This window comes from Pseudochaenichthys georgianus, chromosome 9 (genome assembly GCF_902827115.2).
Source record: "Pseudochaenichthys georgianus chromosome 9, fPseGeo1.2, whole genome shotgun sequence".
Classification (NCBI taxonomy): Eukaryota; Metazoa; Chordata; class Actinopteri; order Perciformes; family Channichthyidae; genus Pseudochaenichthys; species Pseudochaenichthys georgianus.
The window spans coordinates 33,524,872-33,542,118 of NC_047511.1; the positions used below are offsets into that span (position 1 = coordinate 33,524,872).

The 17,247-nt window shown below is 42.7% G+C and overlaps 1 protein-coding gene across 1 annotated transcript; it reads left to right on the forward strand.

Moving 5' to 3' along the window:
• Positions 1-6,309: 6,309 nt before the first annotated feature.
• Positions 6,310-16,589, forward strand: anapc5 (anaphase promoting complex subunit 5). The gene is made up of 17 exons (XM_034092079.1): positions 6,310-6,792; positions 7,125-7,204; positions 7,478-7,587; positions 7,878-8,121; positions 8,284-8,350; positions 8,526-8,627; positions 8,725-8,915; positions 9,123-9,204; positions 9,432-9,524; positions 10,066-10,247; positions 10,492-10,627; positions 10,784-10,858; positions 11,476-11,597; positions 11,684-11,791; positions 11,999-12,146; positions 12,798-12,960; positions 15,621-16,589. Exons 1-17 carry the CDS (start codon positions 6,595-6,597, stop codon positions 15,839-15,841), a joined length of 2,322 nt encoding a protein of 773 aa, XP_033947970.1. The 5' UTR covers positions 6,310-6,594; the 3' UTR covers positions 15,842-16,589.
• Positions 16,590-17,247: the final 658 nt, after the last annotated feature.

Genomic DNA, 17,247 nt, shown 5'->3' on the forward strand with positions numbered 1-17,247 from the left:
TCATGCGGCTGCATTAGCCATCTTTGCCATCCACACTTTCAGCTGCACTGACACCCCCTGTCAGTGGAAGAAGCCAAAGGCAGCTAAACGTACGCATTCAGTGGAGGAGCTATTTCCTCCAACCAATAACTCATTCAACCCGCTGACAAGAGAGCCCACCTCCGAAGATCGTGACTGGCTGAGGGACAGACTCGGGGGCAGGTTCTCAGGAATGTCTTGGCTTCTCTCCCCCGAGCCAGAAGAGGAACACTACAGCTTGGAAACACTTACTGTTCCTAAAATTCTCAAATCTGTTGGGCATCAGGGACCTGAGGCAATTGTGGCAAGCATGGCATTGTCTGAGGAGCAACAGAGGGCAATTCAGGTGGCTACACTGGTCAGCGAACCAACCCAAACTGGCATTTGTTCAGGAAAGGAAGGTTGACTGCCAGCAACGTTGGAGCTGTCCTGAGGTCAAAGCGTGTGACTGCTTCCCTTATTGCCAGGGTGCTAGGGCAACAACAGGCCCTTGGTGGTGTTTTGTCTGTACAGTGGGGGACTATGAATGAATGTGAGGGCGTCAGGGCATTCACCACTGCAACCCAGATGCAGGTCCATGAGTCAGGTTTGTGGCTCTCCCAATCAGGAGTGTTGGGGGCATCTCCAGATGGTCTGGAAGGGTCTCCCGCTGTGCTGGAGGTAAAGTGTCCCTACGGAGCCAGGGAAATGACAATTAGTGAAGCATTGCAAGTCAAGGGCTTCTGTGTCAGTAAGGAAGAGAAACATTCAGCCTGCGTGAGGAGCATCCTTACTGGCACCAAGTGCAAGGTCAGCTTCACCTCACTGCAAGAAAGAAGAAGAAATTGTGAATCGTTTTTAATTTACATTTACTCGCCTTTGCAATGTTGTGGTTGTTAGAGTGTTACCCCCTAAACGCACCAGGAGCGTCTGCGCCGCGTTACGTTGCGGCTGCGCCACGCTGCGACCTCCTCCTACGACCTAACACACCAGGCGCGTTTCAAAACGTTGCGGAAGCGGAGCGTCGTGTGTGCAGCCTCGCAGTTCTTAATTAACTTTAAAACATTAATATGTAGTTGTTACCTTCCACTCCACAAACTGCAGCGACTAAAAACCAGGCCTTGTCCTTTCTGATGTTGTCCTTGTAAAAAGCATTGGTTACATCGTATACAATGGTGTGTTTCTCCACTTCCATTATGAACTCCTCGTCGTCCATTGTGCGTATCGTAGTGGAGGTGTTGTGATGAAGGAGGGGGGTCTGCTAAATTAGTATATACACGGGATGGGCCTGGCCCGGATGCTCACCTTTCCACTTCCTGCGAGGGGGGGGCTGCCTGTCCGACCTTACGGCTGCGCCGCGGCAAAAATAGGATTCATCCTAATTTTAGAGAAGCGCTGCGCCGAACCGCTTCTGGGACGCGTCTGAGACGTAACGCGGCGCGTGTGGTGGAATAGCACCCATTGACTAGAGTGGCCGCGATCCTTACGACCGCCGCGGCGCAGCCGTAGCGCGGCGCAGCCGTAACGCGGCGCAGCCGTAACGCGGCGCAGCGCAGACGCTCCTGGTGCGTTTAGGGGGTTAGGCTTCCTGTCAGCTCGTCTGTTGGGAAGATATAAAATATTAGTTTCATGGAAGTCACATCGTCACAAATAAGAGCATTAAGACATACAGTACATAGGCTAAAACATAACATCTAAAGATATAACCTTGCACTTTGTCTCGTGAACATTTTCACTATTTTGACATTTTTATAGATCAAAATTGAACTAAAGAAATAAAGGTAGATTAATCCATATTGAAAATAGGTGTCAGCTGCTACACTAATTATAATAGTTATATTTCTTAATTAATTAAGATATTACTGTATTGATCCCAATTGGGGAAATGTTTGTGTTGCAGCAGCATAACAAGAAAAACAAAATATAAGTTATTATATATACAAAAGTATGTTAGGGATGGAATATTAAATTGAATATAAATGTAAAATGTACATGTGATGTTACGTCCAAGAGAAGCTATGGAGCAGAGAGTTCTCTGCCAGCCAGAGGTGATTTGTTATTAGTTCAATATGTCAAACTGATTTCCCTGACTACAATCTTTAGTTACATGGTGAAACGTTATGCTGCTTGTACTAATTAGACTTATCATATAAGCCACACAGGTTTTAATAGGATGTATTCATTATCTTTACTTATTTTGCGGTCTTTTCAGCAGTGCCATCTCTAAAACGGCGATACACTACCCATCATTTACATTTCACCGTGACATGGACAACAATGTAACGTCAGCTTACCTCATGGCACGAATCCAGACTCTCCTTTGGAAAACATTGGCCGGGAAACGATAGAACGAGCACGTTTCATGCGAAGACCTGTGGCTGCAACCCGGAGCAAAGCAACAAACCATTGCGTAGCTAACTAGTAGCGCTAGCTTTAGCTAACGTTAGCCAATGAAACGAACTGCCGAGTAAAATTGGAAAACACTGGCAATTAATTGTTCTATAATTTATAAAACTACGGTGTTAAAAATGACCATTTCAAAAATAGAGATTCTAATGGTAAGATATAGATATACAGATACTAAAGAGACTACAGATAGGCAGTGTTGGGAAAGTTCACTTTCTACATGAACTAGTTCAGTTCACAGTTCACACATTTTAAAATGAACTAGTTCAGTTCATAGTTCATAATTCAAAATGTTGAACTAAAGTTCATGGTTTCAAAAATGAACTAATTTATAGTTCATAGTTCTTTTTTCAATACGTTGCTGCGAGCTATTATTTGTCTCCTGTACGATGTTAATGGGCCATTTCAATTTTTACAATATCCTCAGAGGGCCGTACAAGTTATTGACCTCTGCTTAAAAAAACTAAAATCACAGCCCATTCATTTCATTCTGTGCAAAGAAAAAGCAACCTCTTAATCCAGATATCTCACCATGACTCGCGTATGCATGCACGTGCACGGTGTGGCGTGACCACAAAAACAGAAAGATATGGACACAAGATGTGTGCAAATGTATTTAGTTTCCTATCCATGTGAACATGATTTAAGTGGGGGGGGGGACCTAACCTCCTCTAGGGGGGTCCGGGGGGCATGCTCCCCTGGGAAGATGTGTTGCACTTTGAGAGCAACATTAGGAGATCTATGGACACATCTCTCAACACCCAAACACAACTGTAAGCAGATTTTCTTTTAATGTATGGATATTTGACAAATCACTACCCTTTCAAACTGTATTCTTCTTTATTAATAACTCTCATATAATACTTTATACCTGTTTACTTTATTCTCTTATTTTTTTTATAACTATAATGATCATATAAAGATGGGCCTTTACCTCACTGGTTGTAGACAAAGCTTCTTATATTCGTTAGGATAGCTATCTAACCAGATGCTAATAATAACAACAAAGTTATTGACTGTCTGATCAGTATGACAGATGAGCAGATCGCCACTGGGCTTTCAACTAAAGACACAGACACGCAGAAACTGCGGCATGTGTATGGACTTATCGGTACTGCAATTTCTGAAGTGCTGGAGTGGCGTTCTGGTGCTCTCCGTCACTGCACCCCTGTCAGTCGAGACATATACCACGTGATGACACGTTAGGCTCGTGTTGTGTTCAAGGACCCTGACCTTGGCCAGGAAAAACAGGCACTCGCTTGTTTAATTTTATTGCGGTCTAGATTTCTTTCATTTTTTTATTTTTTGCGTGTGTTTATAAATTACCTCGAGGGCCGTACCAAATTGTCTCGCGGGCCGTATACGGCCGGAGGCCGGAGGTTTCCCACCCCTGCCGTAGAGTCTCACTCTGAGCGAGTGCTGCTGCAGAGCTCTGCTCTCGGCTTCGTCCATACTAATTCATTCATTCAATGCTCGCCGGTTCCGCGGTTCCACATTGTTTGTTGTGAGGAGTCTGATATATTTAGTATATTTATATTTTAGTGCGACAGCCAGGGGTGACAGGCGCGTACGCGTCACAGGCAGCTTGCTGTTGCCAGATTGGGTGGTTTTCCGCATTATTTTGAAGCCTGTTTACGGTGTGTTTTAACTGGGTTTTCGGCTGAAAGGCATATGAAATCTGGCACACTTTTGAACGCCGTTATAATACAGTGCTGAGAATGAACGCACTTTTGAACGCCGTTATACAGCGCTGAGAATGAACGCGTTCTCAATTACGTTCATCTAGCGGAAATACAGTACGTTCAGTTCACGTTCGCCCAAAATATGAACGCGTTCATGAACGATCGTTCATTGAACGCGTTCAGGTACATCACTGCAGATAGGCTACTAAAGATAGGCAGGTACTTGCTTTCAAGCAGAACACAGGGGAAAACAAACTTAGCGGGAGTGTTTACGTGTGTAGGCGTAATGACGTACAACGGACTCGACCATTTCTGTAGTCCTATTCAGCCACTCGGTAACAACCATCGTTTTTCAGACACGTAAACTCTTCACAAATCACCAGTGGGGTCACTGCTGATGTATCTACTGTCGTAGAACAAAACGTGATTTATCTCTTAAATTTGTGTCAACCACAGACCTTATTTCGAGCTATTTTCCAAAACCCTATGGAGAAAATACATTGCTTTTTTGACGAAGGAACCGGAAGTGCTAAAAATGCTAACTTACTTCCGGGTTTTAGGACGCGTCACTGCGGTTCTCTATTCCTTGTCCATCCAATAATGATGTTTCCGGTCCCGAACCCTAAACCAATAACAAACACATTGTGGATACTATTCGTAGACAAAAGTTTTGTATTCTGGACTACAAGTAAGGATTTTCTAATTTATTTAATCCCTGTTAAACTCAAATCCAATTAACCCTCCAATTAGTAAGGTCTTGTTTCTATTGCTGTGGATGGAGACACTGTGCATTTGAATATTATGTTAGAAATCTTAAAGTGTCTTCACAAAAGTTGCATCACTTTCCACATGAGTGAGCAACACTGAACTTCTCAAAAAAGTATTTGTTTGTATGTAGTGTATCAAATCCAAACCATACAATATATCTTATTGAAATAGCAGAAGTGTTTCCTCTGCATTCTGAAAGGTTGTTTTCCTTCATAAAACGTACTGGGAAACATAATCAAAAGATCACTGAATGTATGATACTTGTAAATCCACACCCTATTTCTCGATGAAAAGTATGCAGACATTTGGTGAACAAATAAATATGGCAAAAGGTAACTTGGATAACGTCAGCTATTGCCAAACAGCTATGGATGGGATATCTTACTATTTTAAGCCTTTTTTCAGGATATACTAAAGTATTTAGCAGCTGCAAAAAGCTTTGTAATTGTTGAATAGTCACACAGAGCTGTTGTAAATGTGCATGTACTGTCAGACTCACCCACACACCCGAATCCGTGAACACATTACACCCATCCTCATCAAGCTCCACTGGCTCCCCATCCCCCAGATAATTACAAAATGCTCCTAATGACATACAAAGTCCTCCATAACCTGGCCCCATCCTACCTAACTGACCTCCTCCGCTGACACACTCCCACTCGCTCCCTCCGCTCTGCTACTGCCAACCTCCTGTCCCCCCCCACCCGGACCAACCTCAAGTCCTGGGGCGGCAGAGCCTTCTCCGTTGCTGCACCCACCCTCTGGAATGTACTGCCCCAATCCATCAGAGATTCTTCCTCTCTCACCGTATTCAAAACATCCCTCAAAACCCACCTGTTCAACACTGCATTCAACCACTGACCCCCCCCCCCCCCCCCTATTTTATGTTTTGTTTATCTCTTTTTGTATTTTTCTTTGTTTTGTTTTTTAATTCTCTGTCAAAGCGTCTTTGAGTTTCCTGAAAAGCGCTATACAAGTCTCATGTATTATTATTATTATTATTATTATTATTATTATTATTATTATTATTATTATTATTATTATGTGCACATATTCACCGCCTGTCACTTGTGATATTATGTCCACCTTGACGCTGAAGGATTCAACAATTGGCTTGAGTTTCGTTTAAATAATAATGACTTTCTGCCATCTAGCGGCAATAATCGTCAATATGATGATAGTATATTGCGCGCCACTTCTGCACAAGATTGTATTAACCACTTCCGGCTAATACCTTCAAAATAAAGATGTACTTACTGTGACAAGCCAAGGGAAAAGTCATCTTAAATCATACTAATCCTTCATTATCGGCGTTTGAAAGTATATCACCTACATGTCATTATTATTTATTTGTTCTTCTTGCTGTTGTTATCGCAGCATTGCTTGATACCTGCACATTACGTTTTATGAAAAACAGTCGGTTAGTGACGTATTATTAAGGGGACAGAGAGAGGGTTGTTTGAAAGCAAAGAGGCAACTTCTGTCAACATGTTTTAAATAAAACGACTTACCTGAGTCAGTAAAATGCCGTATCTTCCAAATTAGATGATACTAATGTTGATACATTATTTCCTTCTTGAGACTTTTAATCTGAAGGTAAACAAACTTGAGATGCTAGCTTACTGTTAGCTAGCTGCTGCTCTCTGTGTAGCTTCTTGGACTATTCTTTCCGCTAAATGGTGACCCACTGTGCCACAAAATAAGGTTATTTATTGACAGCATTTTAACACGACCTGGCAACATGGCGAGCGTGCATGAGAGTTTGTATTTCAATCCTATGATGACGAACGGAGTGGTCCACGCTAACGTGTTTGGGATCAAAGACTGGGTGACTCCGTATAAAATATCCGTCCTGGCGCTGCTGTACGACATGACTGCGTCTAAAACCACTCTGCCCGAGAGAAGGAGGCTTAACAAACTCATCCTACCCTTGCAGCAGGTTGGTTTTATCAATGTATTATCTTACATACCTGTGTGTTGTTGAGCAGCCGTGTCACCCAACACCTGTAACAAGAATGTTACATATGTGTGCATTGTGCAATATGTTATAAACTAGGAAATGTAGTGTTTACAACTGTCATTCTGCAGCTACTTCATTACTTCTACTTGTTTCACTTGTTTTTGTATAATGCTGCCACTTGCCTTTTTATACTTGAAATGTGTAATTATTTTACGCTTTACTAAATATCGTTTTTATACAGTTTTTTATTTGTCTCTATCAGTACTGTCTCTAATTAAGGAATGCTGATTATGTACCTTGTTTGTTATCAGGGTCCAGACCTGACTCTTGGCCAATTCCTGAAGACTGTGGAGGAGTGTTGCCCTCAGACTGCTTATGCTGTCAAACAACGGTACGCTGCTTCCGTTTGAAACACCGGGACTTTATTGAATTACTTCATAACAGGCAACGCTGTAACTCTGGTAGAAAGGGTCACCAGGCTACTAGTTACTGGTGCTTTCATTGTCTCTTAAGTTTAAGAAATTGTAGCACATACTTTTTATGTAGCATTTGGTATGGCATCTAGTGAAATGACAACCAATCTGTTAGATAATACAATATCACAATAATGTTAAAGTTTGGACCTGTGTAGATGCTGAGGGGCCATTGTCTTTTTCCTTCAAAGGCTGCAGGAAATGGCAGATGGAGAGCTGAAAGACATGGAGTACTTCTTTTCCACTCTTCCCACTCCATTCACTGCTTTTGATTCTGAGGCTTATAAAACCAGTGTTGTAGGTGAGTAGTACACAGGATTTCTCTCTTTTTAAGGGATACTTTGGTTTTATTGAAATGGGGTTGTATAAAGTAAAACATTGTATTGTAGTGACAGTCTAACTTGTTTTAGATGTAATGGAGAATCAGGCCGGAGTATATTTTAAGTGCATGCTTTATTTAAAATATCTTCTGTTTCTCAATGGTTCGCATACAACATTCATAACATTTTGATTGTCCCTTTACATTCTGAATTGTCTGTGTTATTCTCACTAAGAGGTTTTGCATTCATTTGTTTCCCTCCTATTTTTTAGGTCTTTTTATGAGACACATGCTTCTGGCCTACAACAAGCTGTCTTTCAGTCAGGTCTACAAGCTGTACAAGTCCCTGCAGCTCTACTACCACTGTCACTACGCCAAGCCTGCTGACGGGCGGCTCAGTTTGCCGGCGCTGGTCGCTGACGACTCCGACATGGACCTCACCAGCACTGAGGATACTGTGGGAGACCGGATAGACAGAGAGGAGCTGGACACCACACTGCATGAGTCAGAGCTTCGGTAAGTGGATTATAAATTGGGTTTTGTTCTAATCATTGGAACCTACTACTATAAATGTATTCACTGTGTGTCTGCGCAATGTGTTCAGATTACTAACTGGTCAAACTTCTGATCAGAGGGATTTTAAAAAGCTGACCTTTTGTTATTTTTGCCCCACTGTAGGAATGACAATACTCCAAGCAGTGGCCCTCTGTCACAGAAACAAGCGGAGTACTTTCTTGCAAGACAGGTGAGATGTTAAATCAAGAAACTTTATCTGACTGTATTAATGCATTCTTGTTTTAATTTGTAGATTTGCCACAATAGATAATAAATGAACCAGGCATCAGCATCCTTTGTTTAACCTAGATATGGTCATATAGCACCTTAGGGTTCTTACAGTGTTTTAAAACATCTTTCTGCAGGCTTATCTTCTGAAGAACGATGAGAACAAAGCTCTAAAGCCTGCTGCGCTGCAGGAAGAGCTCAACAACATGCTGAAGTTTAACCCGGACTTTGCTGAGGCTGTGAGCTCCGTCCTCTCATTTTATTCTACTATGTCAAAAGTCTTCCATAGCGGGAATATCTTTTGTATCAACTCTGTGATTTTCACTCTCTCCTCAGCATTATTTAAACTACCTGAATAGCATGAGAGTCCAGGACATCTTCCTCTCCGCCCACTGTCTCTTACATTATTTTGACCGCCTCATCCTGTCTGGTAATGAAGGAAAGAGCAACGGGGACGAGGGCTACGGCCGAAGTCTCCGCTATGCAGCTCTCAACCTGGCTAGCCTGCATTGTCGCTTCGGCCACTAGTGAGTACACGAACTGGTGGAGTCTTAACAGTGAACATGTTCCAAGAACAGAGTATCTGTAAAACATGGCTAAAATGTGGCTTGTGGGTTATTTTTTACTTGTGACGTGTGCCATTTTGTAAAGCACTTTGAGCTGCACATGCTGTATGAAAAGTGCTATATAAATAAAGCTTTATTATTATTATTAAAATATCTGCTCTCCATTAGTCAGCAGGCTGATCTGGCTCTACAGGAAGCCGTCCGTATTGCCCAGGAGTCCAACGACCACGTGTGCTTGCAGCACTGTCTGGTAAAATATGTTATTCTACACAACTATACGATAATACTTCATTGTGAGATAAAGTCAGATTATTTTTTTTGCATCACGATTTTAATGCAGATTTGATCTGAAAAAATATCTATTTAACTTCAGAAATGCCTAGTGCATAAAGATTGATAAAGACTGATGAACTAAATGGTTAATTATGTCTGAATTTAATGTGTACCTTATTTTACTCCTGTCTGTCTGTGTGTCAGAGTTGGCTGTACACCCTGGAGCAGATGAAGGGATCTGACAGCACGGTGCTGACGGAGGACTCCGTGAAAATGGCTGCCCATTTCTGCCTACCAGTGAGTGCCACATAAGCGCTTTAATAAGAATGCCTTTATTAAAGTGGCTGGCAGTTAATTCATTATGTTTTAATTGCCTTGGCTCACTTTGAAAACCGTTCAGCCTAATCCTGATCACAAAATGCTGTCATCTTAAATGTGGGCATAAGATAAGAAGCAAATATAAACATCTGTACTAAACTGCTTTGTTAATGCTGCTTTGAGTTTACATTTTTTTATTTTTTTATGAAAGGTTATTATTAAATAATTCTGATTAATGTGAACACAAATTCATCCAAGTAGTTTGCATTTTATTCTTGTTTGCAATGCTGAGTACAAAAGTCATTTTTAAATCCTTAGTTTTATTTAATAAAGGAATATATAGGAAGCTTTTAAATAAAAAAAAAACAGCGAGTTAAAACAGAGCTTGCCAAAACATAACAAAAAAAGCAGCACAGAATGCATCCTTCATCATTGATTGTACACATCTTAACCAGAGCTTTGCATAGGTTTTATTTTGACGTGTTGTCCACCACACTGATGATAACCCTCTCTGCTGTAGTACCTGGCCTCTCTGGGCATTCAGTCTCTGGTCCAGCAGGGGGCGACGCAGGGGAAGACAGCCCACAAACTGATGGACGCTCTGAAGGACACTGACATCCTGCACTGGAAGCACAGCCTGTCGGAGCTGATCGAGATCAGCCTGGCCCAGACTACGTCCATATGGAGGATGTACGGCAAGAGGTCAGGCTCTTCAACTCGCTCCCCCCTGACACCCATTTGTCAGTTGTGTTCACTTAGAGTGAACTGCATGCTCAAATCATCTCTGTGAAACACGCCTGAAATGTCTCATGTTTTGACGCATGGAATAACTTTGATCACATCTAATGTACAACACAAACTTGTCTTGAGTATAAAAATACATATTACAAGTTAAGGTGTACAAATACATGATTCAGGAGCAGCCCTTTCCTTGTGTCTCGTGCAGCACCATGGCTCTGCAGCAGGCCCAGCTGCTTCTCAACATGAGCAGTCTGGAGCAAGTCAACTTCGGGGTCCAGCAGAACAACACGGAGGCGTTCGCTGTGGCTCTGTGCCACCTGGCCGAGCTGCACGCTGAGCAGGTAACACATTTAATTCGATCTCGTCCGTCTGCTTTCTGCCTCACTCCAGCACATCCATTAGTCAGGTGACCCGGCATTGAGGCAAAGGTGATAAACATGGATCAGGTCTTCCTTACAGCTCCCTGACTTCAACATGTCTGTTTGCTTCTGTTGCAGGGCCTGTACTGTGCCGTTTCAGACATTCTCCAGCATCTGAAAGAACAGTTTCCTCCTCACTCCCAGCATGCAAAGGTGCGCTCTCTTAACCCTACTGTAATATTCAGGACAGACATTAGTAACTGAAGACGTTGAGAAAAAGTGTTAAGGCTGGCCAGCAAACTGTAACAAACACAATGTTGTAATGCTTCTATTAAATGAATTTGTGAGGCTTATTTTTAAACCAACAAAATGTTTGCTTCTTGCCTTATTTAGATAATGTTTAATGAATAAAGGGGGAAATGCACATATTTTTTTCATTTGACCTAGTTTGTTTACACTAAATGGTTCATGGGGATTGAATGTTTTTCAGTTTTGAAGTTGTCTAACTGTCTACTATTAACATTTATATTAAAATGAATATAATGATTTAATGTACTATATTTAAATATGTGATTTTAAAAAAGGTTAAAGCACACTAGATAACAAGAATCTCCATAAGTCCGAAGCTTTCTAAGGATTTAGGGATCTACGCTATTTTACAGCGTTATAATTTGTGTATTTTAAAACAGGTGTCAAAAGTCAGACTTCATTATTTGGGTCTTAAGGCATGTGGGAGACGTTGCTTTATTCTTGAATGCTTGCATAATCCATGATAAGAAATATACTAAATAATGATATTTTTGTTATTTTTACCTCAATCTTTAATTCAGCTCTGGATGCTGTGCGATCTGAAAATCCAGTTTGACAGACACATGAACGAAGGGAAATACCATTTGGCAGAGCCACTAGTCACAGCCATCTCTGCCTTAAACAAAACAGAAGGTCTCTACAGGTAACAGCCTTACGCATTATTCTAACAATGGCTGTCGCTAACGTGTGTATTTTGTGTCGGAGCTGTAACAGTGTGTTTTCTGACAGGAAAGCTCAAGTTTTGAAGGCTCTGAACCGCAGCACTGAGGCGTACAGCGTCTTGCAGCGGCTGCAGGTGCACTGTGAGAGGACTAAATGCACAGAGGTGGTCATCAGGTAGACACTTTATCCATTCTGGTGTGTCCTGGAGTGTAGAGGACAGTGAACTTACTTCAACTTAGCCTACATTCTCTTTTTATTTATGGAATTGAATTGACTCACTTATTTTAGGGCTACCATAAATATTTAATGTATGACGTTCAAGCTTCGGTATGAGCTGCATTTTCTTCTTGTGTGCGTCATGCCCTTTTCTGTCTCATACAGAGTTATGCTTTCCACCGCTGAGCTCCACTGGGAGTCGTGTGGCTTCTCCACAGCTCTCCCTCTCCTCCTGCAGGCCCTGGCTCTGGCCAGGCAGCACCACCTCCAGTCCCTGGCCTCAGAGACCATCCTGCACCTGGCCTTCACTCAGGTCATTCACAAGAAACACATCAAAATGTTCCACATACTAATCACAAAAGCATTAAAAAGCATTAGAAAGCATTACAAAGCATTGCATTACGCCTGGTGTATAAAATAAAATAAATACAACACTTGCTTTCTTTAGCTGGTGCAACGCTATTTTATTTGTAGAGCATCAAGGTAATTGCTTTACAGGAGCATATAATTATACTAAACTTGATGAAGCTTCTTACATTTGATTGCTCTGTTTTTTCAGCAGAATTACAGAACAACTCAAACCAATTTCAATTAAATGTTTTCATAGGGTGAGGCATAGGCCAAGTAAGAATTACATTTTTGAGCAGATCCAAATCACGGGGAAGATACTTACAATAACATGGCTAGAATGGCATAAGTGCTGCATTTCCTAATTTAAAAAATAATAGTTCCTATATGTGAATATTCACATTAACACAGCTATCAAGTTGATTTTTAAATGTTTTGAGCAATAAAATCTCAATGTTCCAAAGTAAATACTCAAAGCTCATGGACACATCAGTCAGGAAATAACCTTTCAACTGGAAAGATGTGACCAGCCCAGGAGCATGTGAATGCACCATTGGCCTTGGCAGATGTCTTTGCTCTGAGTGCCGTTCTAATTGTCTCTGTTTTCTGTCTGCAGCTGATGTTGGGAGTTCCTGAGCACGCTCTGAGTGTTCTGCATGAAGCCATCGAGCCTGTTCTGGCCCACGGATCGGTCATGGACAAGGGCAGAGCCCTGCTGCTGACCGCACGCTGTCAGATGGCTGTGGCTGGGTTCAGGCCAAACGGACAAGGGCAAGCAGGTAACTGACCACTTCGCAGTACATCTGATCTCATAGACATTACATTCATGTAGAACAGATATTACCATTCAAAGAAACAGAGCAGCATGCACTCTGCTGCTGAGGGTCACTTTCTTTTCAACCAAATGACCACGATGAACAATGTCTGGACTGCGGTCTTGGCGCAGTGGGCTAGAGCAGGGGTTCCCCGAGGTGTTACTGCCGGGCCGCGAAATAGCTGTGAGTTTATTGTAATATTTGCAGAATTCTAAATATATAAAAATATTTTATCATAATATTTTTTTCAAAAAGTGTTTCATTTTCGCACCTATACCAGTCATATTATTTCATCCAGTAGCCTAGTTAATCTTTCACCAGAAAACCGTTGAAAATGGCTTTTATGATGTTCCGAGGGATTCGGCGGCTCAGCCTCTCGTGCGCACGAGAAAGTTACCGGTGCGCCAAGTAGGAAGAGGAGCGTACAGGAGACAACCGTTTAATTGCAGACTGTTATGTTTATTTGGGGAAATGGCAGTGCATACATTATTTGAGATATATTTCAAACTCTGACTTCATTTTAACGACATGTCGGCCAGGGGTGTAGAGCTATTTGTTTAAGCTCCGGATTGGCAAAACAGGAGCGTAAACCAGTCTGCCTTGATCTATGAATTCATGTCCGGGACTCTCACGGTATCTGCTGCCCGCAGCTGTTAGCCAATAGAAGGAAAACCTCCTTCACTTCATGAAATGGCTGCAGGCAGCAGCAGGAGGCAGCGGGACGTATACTCCGCCTCTGAGAAGTGCAGTACCAGCGGGTAAAGATTTTTACGCACCGCCTTTGCTGTGTTTACCTTCATCAGAACGGCTTAAGAGTGACTGCAGGCTGCTACAGTACGTGTTAACCACACACACCTCTACACACATCTCTACACACATCGAACTGCCCGATTACTCCCCCTTTTATTCATTTTATGAAGGAGATGTCCAGTCACCAAGGTGTGTGTGTGTGTGTGTGTGTGTGTGTGTGTGTGTGTGTGTGTGTGTGTGTGTGTGTGTGTGTGTGTGTGTGTGTGTGTGTGTGTGTGTGTGTGTGTGTGTGTGTGTGTGTGTGTGTGTGTGTGTGTGTGTGTGTGTGTGTGTGTGTGTGTGTGTGTGTGTGTGTGTGTGTGTGTGTGTGTGTGTGTGTGTGTGTGTGTGTGTGTGTGTGTGTGTGTGTGTGTGTGTGTGTGTGTGTGTGTGTGTGTGTGTGTGTGTGTGTGTGTGTGTGTTACTCAGTTCAGCTCGGTGTGTTTGTGTCTGTCCGACACCGGCATTTGTTTTCAAATGACCATGAACAGTAATTTACACACATCTGGCCAACTCCATAGGTAGCCTATGCGGGTGTTCCCAAAATAAATTAGTTTAATCTTAATCTCGATGTAGTGCTAAATGCTATCGGAGTGCATCGGAACGAACGTCACTATCATAATATCTTCTGAAAACAAATGCCAGTGACACACACGCACACACACACACACACCCTGGCGACCGGACATCTCCTTCATAATGCGCCTTCTCCTCGTTTTCCCAGCATTCACTGGATTATCCGTAAATCATACAAACAAAACCAAAATGTTGATTTCTCTGTTTTCCCATTTTGGATTTAAAAACTGAATAATGTCGGTTTTCCGTTTTTCCGAAAAACCAAAAAACGACACCGGTTATTTTTTAAACGTTGTTAATATGTTTTGGATGCATATTGTTCTAGTATTTGTTCAGGCTGTTACATACAATTAGCCTCTGTTGCTGCTGGTGGTGAGTAAATATTAAAATCAGTTAAAATGGACAACCGGTCCGCGATTTTTTTTTAATGTATCTTCCGGTCCTTGGCACAATAACGGAACGTCCACACTACAGCTCCAAAAATAGCTTGGAGCTGGGCGTGTCTGGAGCTTGGGGATTTTATTCAAGCAACACGGCCAACAACCAATCACATGAATCTCCCGCCCCCGACATACAAAGCAAAAACCCCCGTTTTCGGGATTTTATGCGAGCAATATATATATAAACTCCCCAAACAGGCGAAAACCTACCAGTTTCCCCCACTGTCTCTGCCACCTCCCTCCATGCCTGGTTCCTCCGGTTTGTATCCCGGGAGGTGAAGAGGGTCTGGTCATACAAAACCGGGTGATTCGCTACGGCGATAGTTAGTTTCTCCTCCGACTTTTTTTGAAAATATAGAAATGAACGGCGGGATATCTCTCCCAGCTTAGACGCGGTTTGATTGGCTAGCGCTTCAGCTGTCAGATTTTGGGAAACGGGATTTGATTGGCTGGCGCTGGCTACTCCGGCGTCCAGGCGACCAGAAGTTGAACAATGTTCAACTTCTGGTCGCCTGGGTCGCCTGAGACGCCTCGCTCGGCTACCCACAATTCAGTTCGGCGAAAAAGCGCGGCTACGTGACGTCACCCCATTGAAAGTGAATGGGCAGCTTGGAGCTGTTTGGAGCTTTCGACGCTCTCGACGCTGTAGTGTAGACGGGCCGTGAAGGTTGGGAACCCCTGGTGTAGAGCGCTTTGAGCACCTGGAAAAGCGCTCTAATAAAAATGTAATGAATTATTATTATTCTATTATGACTCATCTATATCACAGGTCTGTGTAGCTGTGCACCTTCTTTATAAACTCTTCTTGTTGCCTTGCAGATTTTCACTTGGCGGGTTTGGCCGTTGACACGCTAAATGAGGCAGCAGGCTATTTCTCCAAGCTGAACTGTAAGGAGCGGCTGCGGGACGTCCACTACCTGCAGGCCCTGCTCCACCGCTCCCTGGGACAAACCTCGCACTGCCACAAAAGTGCGATGCTCTTCCGGCTGCTGGACCAGGAGCTGCAATCCCCAGCGCCTCCAGTCTCCATGCGACTGTAACTTCTTCCTGTCCAACAACCAACAGGAGTCATTCTGGCTGAAAAGGACACTCCTGAGTTGAGTACCTACTGCGCTCGCTAGATGGTGACAAATATCTGTCCTTCTCTGTCAGCACTAAAACATTTCATTTGCAAATATTTAGGCAATTGTGGAACTCTTTGCACACAATGCCTGAGTAATAATTAGAGAAGACAATGTCAGTATTCATATACAAGGCTGAGTTACCGGCAGACCCAAAATAGAATCCTCGTCTCTGCACTCGTGTCCGGGTACCGATTTGTATGGTGGCCTGATGATAAACATAGCGTGTTTTAATAACACTTCAACCCCAGCAACACTCCAGGATTGTCAGACAGACATAACATGCCTCCCCACGGCATGCTAGAAAGGTTGAAAGTTTATCAGGTGCTGTCAAGGCTGTGCTGATTTACCTGCCGCTTCATGATGAATGAGGGTAATATCACAGTTAGCCACAAGATGAATGTGTTTCTGTGGCCAGGATGATTCATATTCCGGCTGAAGAATACAGATGAAGCTGGAATCCGAAGGAGAAAATCGTGAACACATCTACAATGCAATAGCCCTTCGATGACATAACACCAGATACTATCCGTTTTCCACTTACATCTGTCACTATTTGAGATAACGACTTTTTGTATGGTGACATTACATTTAGGTGGCCTGACGGGCCTGTAATCCATTACACGCTGCTCTTCTTTCAGAAAAATAAACGACTTGTTTTCTCTTATTTGGTTCTCAGTTCATCTGGCTCATGTAGGAATAATTGTGAAGGGTAATGTATCTGAGAACATCTCTCTGTGAGAGTGTAGTAACAGTTTTGTTAGGAGCCCTATTCTGCTTTTTTGGGCTTTCTCTTTCTTGTAGTGTATGATATAGGTTTCTGTGCAAGTGGAAATAGTTGCTGCTCAAGCATCTTTAAGGAAAGTAGAGCCCTGGACAGGAAATGTCTCTTCTGTCTCTTTTATCATCTGTGCATGCTCCCTGAAACTGCCATGTTTGTTCTCGTGTCATTCACTGGACAAACAGATAGACAGTGGTGCATAATAAAAGCAGGCCTGCTTTCTATGTAAATATCACTCGTCGTGTGATTCTCCACACTCACCCCAGTCAAATCTTGTCACTGTTGCTTGTTGTATTCTGGCTTCAGTCCCCGGGGCCAAATGGGGCCTGTATTTAAAGGATTGTCTAGATTACAAATAACAGTGTTAGTACGTGGGCCAGATCAAAGTTTAGGATTAACTAATGTTTGTTATAACACACTACCAAAGGAATGTGTGTGTTAACAAAAGTGCAGAGTGTATTGCATTCAGTTTATGCATATGTGCAAGAGTCTTTATGTGCGTTGTATAGTTTGCTGAAGTGGGATTCAAACCACCTATTCTTAT